The 9283-nt window shown below is 41.9% G+C and overlaps 1 protein-coding gene across 2 annotated transcripts in view; it reads left to right on the forward strand.

Moving 5' to 3' along the window:
* Positions 1–1796, forward strand: part of LOC106578113 (circularly permutated Ras protein 1) — a 21350-nt gene extending 19554 nt beyond the window's left edge. For both annotated transcript variants that reach the window (XM_045701607.1, XM_045701608.1), the window contains exons 16-19: positions 54–194; positions 702–795; positions 1337–1387; positions 1523–1796. In XM_045701607.1, coding sequence (XP_045557563.1) covers positions 54–194; positions 702–795; positions 1337–1387; positions 1523–1621 — 385 coding nt within the window. In that variant the 3' untranslated portion in view covers positions 1622–1796. The remainder of the gene's footprint in view (positions 1–53; positions 195–701; positions 796–1336; positions 1388–1522) is intronic.
* Positions 1797–9283: the final 7487 nt, after the last annotated feature.

The following is a 9283-nucleotide window of genomic DNA, read 5'->3' on the forward strand; positions in this document are numbered from 1 at the left end:
TCTCTCTCTCTCTCTCTGTCTCTCTCTCTCTCTGTCTCCATCTCTCTCTCTAGCTGGGTGTGGGCAGGCAGTCTGAACATGTCAGTGTTAGCGGTCCACTGTGCCCAGCTGTGTGCCAGGTTAACTATGGAGGGAAGAGTCCATGAGGCACAGAGACAACTCACAGCACAGCAAAACTTACTCAAAGACATCAGGTAGGTGTAGGGGGTGTCTGAAATTGAAACGTGTTCCTTTAATATGATCTGGACATGAAGCAGGGAAAACACTTATATAGTGTAAGGGATAGAGAGGACAGGAGTTGCCTGTCCCATGGTGTAGGGCTTATTGACTTGTATTAAATGTTAAAACTGCCCTACCATGCAGAAAAGGCAGTAACTGTTCATTTGGTCGAAAATGTGTTAATGTAATTTTTGATACATTAAATACATGCTTAATCATGTGGACAAGTATCCTACCTCTATTGTATTGTGTTTTGGATAAAATGGAGGTCAGGTTAGCAGTAACTGCATAAAGTTACTGTGAAACAAAGGTAAATAAAAGCCATTTTTCTCAGTTCCACGCTATGAGCAGTTACTGCCCTTTTTGCTTGGTAGGGAAGAAAAGGTTATAACAAAAACTGTATGTCTTCTCATTGCTGACAAGGTGAAGACTTGTTTTATTTTGGGTGTACTGTGCCTTTAACCCTATCGTCTTGTCCCCAGTGAGCAGAGGCCCAATCCAAAGGAGGAAAGTATCTATGGCAACTGGATCAGTACCATGACAACCATATGCGATGACCTCATTACAGACACCCAAGTAATCAGTCAATCAATCAATCACTCTATGTCCGTCTGTCTGTCCGTCGAGGAATTAAAGAAACGTTCTTCTTCCTGAGGTGAAAGGGAGGGATAGTTTTCATGACAAAGAAAGAAAGAAAGAGAGAGAGAAAGAAAGAGAGAGGCAGAAAGACAGAAAGAGAGACAGAAAGACATAAACAGAAAGACAGAAATTGAGAGAAAGAAAGAAAGAAAGACAGAGAGAGAGAGACAGAAAGACAAAAAGAGAGAGAAAGAAAGAGAGAAAGAAAGAGAGAGAAAGAAAGGCAGAAAGACAGAAAGAGAGAGAGACAGAAAGACAGAAAGAGAGAGAGACAGAAAGACAGAAAGAGAGAAAGAAAGAAAGAAAATACAGATATTTGCCTCAGGATAGAATTACCTCGTATGATGCAGGTTACAGGTTACTAGTCAGGATTTGTTCAACTTCTTCACTCTCAATTCAATTCAATATAGTTTATTGACATGGAAAGTTAAATACTCTTTCTGTCTTGCTTTCTCTCTCTCTCTCTCTTCTTCTCCAGGGCAACAGCAAGATCAACGACCTACAGGCCTCCAAGTCTACTCCTGTGAACGTAGGTCTCGAAGTCACACACACACACACACACACACACACACACACACACACACACACACACACACACACACACACACACACACACACACACACACACACACACACACACACCGCTTCCTTTGTGTCCTCCCAGGTCCTCTCTGATGAGGCAGCCAAGGTGGTGTACCAGATGAAGAGTGCCAGCAGTGTGGACCAGAGCAGGAGGAAACGGACAGACATGGTGGCTCTGTGAGGAGCCGGATCACAGCAGTCACAGGTGGCAAAATCGGCAGACATCTTGGATCCACAGGAGCCAGCTGCAGCATCAACAGTTGCCAAAACTGTCAGCCATGTTAGAGACTGGACACTCACTCAAACAACTCCAAATGTACTACCTAAATATTAAATAAAGATGTGTCATATAAATGGTGCTGCGCAACGTCCTCATCTTATTGTTCTTCTTTAGAAACCGATTTCTCCTGAACGTTGTTAACAAATCATGTAACAAAAAATCTAGGGTTTGAAATGCCTCTTTGACTCTACTACGTGACAGAGCCCTGATGCACTCTCTCTCTCTCTCTCTCTCTCTCTCTCTCACTCTTCCTCTCTCTGTCTCTCTCTCTCTTCCTCTCTCTCTGTCTCTCCGTCTCTCCCTTTTCCTTTCTCTCTCTCTCTGTTTCTCCCTCTTCCTCTCTCTGTCTCTCTGTCCCTCTCCCTCTCTCTCTGTCTCTCTGTCTCTCTCTCTCTCTCTCTGTGTCTCCCTCTCTTTTTCTGGTTCCTGTTAAGAGCTGCAACATTTCTGAACTAACTGTAGATGATGTGGTGATTTGTGACTAAGACTAAGAGTGACAGTAATCTAGACGGGAGGAAATAAAAGCATGCCAAACTTTCTCCAGATCAGTGACTGCAAACAAATGACTTGACTTCAGCAATATTTCTTGAATGATAAAAGCAAGACCGGACAGGCTTCTTTAAGTGTAACTCACGGTTAAAGGTGAAGTTTTCTTTTTTACAACCAAATCTCAATGTTTGATGTAAAATGTTATAGACACCTTTTTTTTATTATTTCACATGTTTTTAAGAAACTTACCTACTTTAACTTCCTGTGATTCCATGAAAAAAGGCTCCAAAAACACCCAAATACATCCTTCTAGAGACGGCAAAGCTCTCAATAAGATGGAATATAACGTTGTGGATAGAGTTTGGAATGACTTCACGTGTACAACATCTTAACACCTGCATCGTCACGCTAAGACCTACCGAGAGCCATCTCTAAAATCTATTTGGTTGCTTTTGGAGCATTTGTTCATGTTCTGTAATTTTTTTAATTTCAGGTCAAAGTCAAAGAAGACAATGAGATTTCTGGCAATATGCTTTACATTGGTGGACAAAGGAACAAGGCTATTTTTAATCTAGGTTTCTATCAAGGTGTGGACCAAATAATGGGAATCCTCTGATTTCTTGTAACTGAGCAAGACACTTGAGTAAGGTAGCTAAGCTAGTCTGATTGGTAAATAAAGCTTTGTGTTCATCCACATAGCAGTGAAACGGAATGTTATGATTGAGGATGATGTCACCTAGGGGAAGCATGTACAGAAAAATAAGGATGGGGCAGGGCAGGGTTTTAGATGTAATTGATATATTACAGGTTGTAGTAGTTAATGATGTACTGAGTACCAGATGATACTGAGCCACCCGTGCTCACCAAGATACGTCTGCCACATAAATATGACCTGAACCAATCGAGGGCAATGCCAGAGATTCCCATCCACCTCTCCAGCCAGTCGATAAGAATGTTATGATCTATAGTATCGGACACGGTTGCACTGCTGTCACAAATAAATATTGTATATTTGGGGCAAATCCAACACAACACATCGCTGGGTACCACACTTTTTTAAAACATGGTGGTGGCTGCATCATGTTATGGGTATACTTGTCGTCGGCAAGGACTAGGGAGTTTTTCAGGATAAAAATAAATGGAATGTTGCTAAGCACAGGCTAAATTCTAGAGGAAAACCTGGTTCAGTCTGCTTTCCACCAGACACTGAGAGACTAATTCACCATTCACCATTCAGCATTCAGCAGGACAATAACCTAAAACACAAGGCCAAATCTACATTGGAGTTGCTTAACAAAATAACATTAAATGTTCCTTGGTGGCTAGGTTAAAATTTTGATTTAAATCTTGAAAATGGTTGTCTGGCAATGATCAACAACCAACTTGGCAGAGCTTAAAGAATTTTTAAAAGAATAAATGGGCAAATATTGTACAATCCAGGTGTGCAAAATTCTTAGAGACTTACCCAAATTACTGTTTTATTTTTCATTCGTTTTTAACAAATGCTACATTTTTTCTTCCACTTTCACATTACAGAGTATTTTCTGTAGATTGTTGACATAAAAACTCCACTCTGTTGACCATTTAAACCCCATTCTGTTGACCATTTTAAATACAAAATGATGAAAAAAGTAAAGGGGTTTGAATACTTTAAAAATAGCTCTGTCTGTACAGAAATAGCTCTGGGATTAACTGCTTCAGCAACATTTCTAAATGAACTATGTGACAGATGGCCTAGGTTGTTCCCTTCTCTCTCTCTCCCTCTTTCGCTCGCTCTCTCTCTCTCTGTCCCTCTCTCGTACCCTCTCTCTCTCACCCTCTGTCTCTCTCCTCCCTTTATCACCCCATCTCCAGGTTGAGATTCCCACCCACTTCTCCTGCCAGTTGACAAGAATGTTATGATCGATAGCATCAAACGTGATGGAACTGCTGTCACAGCTAGATATATAGCTCTGTCTGCACAGAAATAGCTCTGGGTAGAACTGCTTTAGCAACATTTCTAAATGAATTACGTGACAGATGGCCTAAGTTGTTCCTTTCTCTCTCTCTCTCTCTTTCTCATCATCAATTCAATTTCAATTTAAGGGCTTTATTGGCATGGGTAACATATGTTTACATTGCCAAAGCAAGTGAAGTAGATAAACAAAAGTGAAATAAACAACAAAAATGAACAGTAAACAATACACTCACAGAAGTTCCAAAAGAATAGAGACATTTCAAATGTCATATTATGTCTATATACAGTGTTGTAAGATGTGCAAATAGTTAAAGTTGTCAGAAGCGTCGTTGTAGGTAGACCAAAACGCAGCGGATATATTTATCATCTTCTTAATTTATTGAAGGAAAAACATATAAACAAAACAAACGATGAAAACAGTCCCGTAAGGTACACAGACTATCCAGGAAACAACCACGCACAAACAGAAGAGAAAACTAACCCACTTAAATATGGCCTCCAATTAGAGGCAACGACAACCAGCTTCCTCTAATTGGAGGTCGTTGCCAAAACCCCAAAATAGAAATAGAAAACTAGATAACCACATAGAAATAGATAACATAGAACAAAAACCCAAAAACCCAAAACACACAATAACAAACACCCCCTGCCACGCCCTGACCAAACTACAATAACAAATAACTCCTTTTACTGGTCAGGACATGACAAAAGTACAAAAGGGAAAATAAATCAACATAAATATGGGTTGTATTTACAATGTGGTTTGTTCTTCACTGGTTGCCCTTTTCTTGTGGCAACAGGTCACACATCTTGCTGCTGTGATGTCACACTGTGATATTTCACCCAATAGATATGAGAGTTTATCAAAATTGGGTTTGTTTTTTGAATTCTTTGTGGATCTGTGTAATCTGAGGGAAATATGTGTCTCTAATATCATCATCTCTCTCCTCAGAGAGAGAGACAGAAAGAGAGAGAGGGGGTAGAGAGAGACAGAGAGAGAGACAGAGGGGAGGAGAGAGAGAGAGAGAGAGAGAGACAGAGAGAGAGAGAGAGAGAGAGATGGGGAGAGAGAGAGACAGAGAGAGAGAGATGGAGAGAGGGATGGAGAGAGAGACAGAGAGAGAGAGAGAGAAACAGAAAGAGAGAGAAGGGGTAGAGAGAGACAGAGGGGGAGACAGAGGGGGAGAGTGAGAGAGAGGGGGAGAGTGATAGAGAGGGGGAGAGAGAGACAGAGGGGGAGAGAGAGTAGTGGTGTCTGGAGAAGTGGGTGTACTCTAATTTTGCGAACATTTTGCCAAACGTCCTGCCCGGCGAAATGAAAGGCCGCCCTGTGTGAAGACATACACCTCCAGTCAAAAGTTTTAGTACACCTGCTCATTCAAGGGTATTTCTTTATTTTTACTATTTTCTACAATGTATAATAATAGTGAAGACATCAAAACTATGAAATAACACATATGGAATCATGTGGTAACCAAAAAGGTGTTAAACAAATCAAAATATATTTTATATTTGAGATTCTTCAACTAGCCACCCTTTGCCTTGATGACAGCTTTGCACACTTTAGGATTGAAATCCGGGCTCTTCGCTGGCCATGGCAGAACACTGACATTCCTGTCTTGCAGGAAATCATGCACAGAACGAGCAGTATGGCTGGTGGCATTGTCATTGTGGAGGGTCATGTCAGGATGAGCCTGCAGGAAGGGTAACACATGAGGGAGGAGGATGTCTTCCCTGTAACGCACAGCTTTGAGATTGCCTGCAATGCCAACAAGCTCAGTCCGATGATGCTGTGACACACCGCCCCAAACCATGACGGACCCTCCACCTCCAATTCGATCCCGCTCCAGAGTACAGGCCTCAGTGTAACGCTCATTCCTTCGACAATAAATGCGAATCCGACCATCACCCCTGGTGAGACAAAAGTCTGTAAGCTGTTAGTGTCTTAACGACCGTTCCACAGGTGCATGTTCATTAATTGTTTATGGTTCATTGAATAAGCATGGGAAACAGTGTTGAAACCGTTTACAATGAAGATTTGTGACGTTATTTGGATTTTTACGAATTATCTTTGAAAGACAGGGTCCTGAAAAAGGGACGTTTCTTATTTTGCTGAGTTTATATATAGTAGCCATATTCAGGAAAACCAAAGGTCCAAAGGCTGGGCATAACATAGTATCATACAATAGGTTTCCTTGTGATTTCTATCTATCTATGTTGAAGATGTAAAACATATTTGTTGGTCTGATGTGTGTAATTAGGAGCATCCAGATGCTGCAATAAAATTGCTTCTTCCAGTTACTAATAAGCATGCAACCATTAAGAAAATGACTGTAACATCTGTTAAATCCCAGTGGATTGATGAGGAATTAAAAAATTATCTGGTTGAGAGGGACGAGGCAAAAGGAATGAAGTCTGTCTGCACAGACGATTGGTAAACATACCGTAAATTGAGAAATCATGTCACTAAACAAAAAGAACAAACTATGAAACAAAGATAAATTATATAAAAGAGGAAAGTAAAAAGACAAACTCATCACAAAACCCTCTGATATTGCCAAGTACTTTAATCTCTATGGGATCGGTGTCCCCCTCCCACGGGACGGTTGAGCTAACGTAGGCTAATGCGATTAGCATGAGGTTGTAAGTAACAAGAATATTTCCCAGGACACAGACATATCTGATATGGGCAGAAAGCTTAAATTCTTGTTAATCTAACTGCACTGTCCAATTTACAGTAGCTATTACAGTGAAAGAATGCCATGCTATTGTTTGAGGAGAGTGCACAGTTATGAACTTGAAAATGTATTAATAAACCAATTAGGCACATTTGGGCAGTCTTGATATAACATTTTGAACAGAAATGCAATGGTTCATTGAATCAGTCTAAAACATTGCACATACACTGCTGCCATCTAGTTTTTTTCTTGGCATAACATTTTACCAGATCTAATGTGCTATACTCTCCTACATTAATTTCACATTTCCACAAACTTCAAAGTGTTTCCTTTCAAAATGGTATCAAGAATCAACATATCCTTGCTTCAGGACCTGAGCTACAGGCAGTTAGATTTTGGTATGTCATTTTTAGGACAAAAAAAAAGAAAAAAAGGGTTTGATCCTTTTAATGATTTTAAAGATTATCAGATCCGCTTCAGCCAACATCTGCATAGCGGTTGTTTTGACGGTGTCGGAGGTAGAACTGTGTTAGAGCTGTCAAATTCTCAAGCGTCTCCTGGAATTGTACCTAATGTGGACCTGGCCATTGTCTGCACGATATCCCATGCTGCCTTGTTTACAATTTCGAACACTGGAATGTGAGATGTAATCTACAACTCGATTAGGCTGATATAAATCCTCATTATTTTGGTGAATGCATTATTTCTATACTCTCGTTCTGAACTTCTATTGCGAGTCGTAGGGGTGTGGCATTGTGGCAATGGCCCTGCGTGTCCCCAGGCACCCTCATTTGTTGACTTCTGTGATCGAAAAAGCCTTGGTTTCATGCATGTCAACATCAGAAGCCTCCTCCCTAAGTTTGTTTTACTCACTGCTTTAGCACACTCCACCAACCCTGATGTCCTTGCCATGTCTGAATCCTGGCTTACGAAGGCCACCAAAAATTCTGAGAAAATTCCATACCCAACTACAACTTTTTCCGTCAAGATAGAACTGCCAAAGGGGGAGGAGTTGCAATCTACTGCAGAGATAGCCTGCAAAGTTCTGTCATACTTTCCAGGTCTATACCCAAACAGTTCAAACTTCTAATTTTAAAAATGTATCTCTGCAGAAACAAGTCTCTCACTGTTGCCGCCTGCTATCGACTCCCCCTCCGCTCCCAGCTGTGCCCTGGACACCATTTGTGAATTGATCGCCTCCCATCTAGCCTCAGAGTTTGTTCTGTTAGGTGATCAAAACTGGGATATGCTTAACACCCCGGCAGTCCTACAATTTAAGCTAGATGCCCTCAATCTCACACAAATCATCAAGGAACCCACCAGGTACAACCCTAAATCTGTAAACATGGGCACCCTCATAGATGTTATCCTGACCAACTTGCCCTCCAAATACACCTCTGCTGTTTTCAATCAGGATCTCAGCGATCACTGCCTCATTGCCTGTATCCGCTATGGGTCTGCGGTCAAATGACCACCCCTCATCACTGTCAAATGCTCCCTAAAACACTTCAGCGAGCAGGCCTTTCTAATCGACCTGGCCCGGGTATCCTGGAAGGATATTAACCTCATCCCGTCAGTAGAGGATGCCTGGTCGTTCTTTAAAAGTAATTTCCTCACCATCTTAAATAAGCATGCCCCTTTCAAAAAATGTAGAACTAAGAACAGATATAGCCCTTGTTTCACTCCAGACCTGACTGCCCTCGACCAGCACAAAAACATCCTGTGGCCGACTGCACTAGCATCGAATAGTCCCCGCGATATGCAACTGTTCAGGGAGGTCAGGAACCAATACACACAGTCAGTCAGGAAAGCTAGCTTTTTCAAGCAGAAATTTGCATCCTGTAGCTCTAACTCCAAAAAGTTTTGGGATACTGTAAAGTCCATGGAGAATAAGAGCACCTCCTCCCAGCTGCCCACTGCACTGAGGCTAGGAAACACTGTCACCACTGATAAATCCACAATAATCGAGAATTTCAAGAAGCATTTTTCTACGGCTGGCCATGCTTTCCACCTGGCTATCCCTACCCCGGTCAACAGCTCTGCACCCCCCACAGCAACTTGCCCAAGCCTCCCCAGCTTCTCCTTCATCCAAATCCAGATAGCAGATGTTCTGAAAGAGCTGCAAAACCTGGACCTGTACAAATCAGCTGGGCTAGACAATCTGGACCCTCTCTTTCTAAAACTATCCGCCGCCATTGTTGCAACCCCTATTACCAGCCTGTTCAACCTCTCTTTCGTATCGTCCGAGATCCCTAAAGATTGGAAATCTGCCGCGGTCATCCCCCTCTTCAAAGGGGGTGACACCCTAGACCCAAACTGTTACAGACCTATTTCCATCCTGCCCTGCCTATCTAAAGTCTTCGAAAGCCCAGTTAATAAACAGATCACTGACCATTTCGAATCCCACCGTACCTTCTCCACTGTGCAATCCGGTTTCCG

Source organism: Salmo salar, chromosome ssa18 (genome assembly GCF_905237065.1).
Source record: "Salmo salar chromosome ssa18, Ssal_v3.1, whole genome shotgun sequence".
Taxonomy (NCBI): Eukaryota; Metazoa; Chordata; class Actinopteri; order Salmoniformes; family Salmonidae; genus Salmo; species Salmo salar.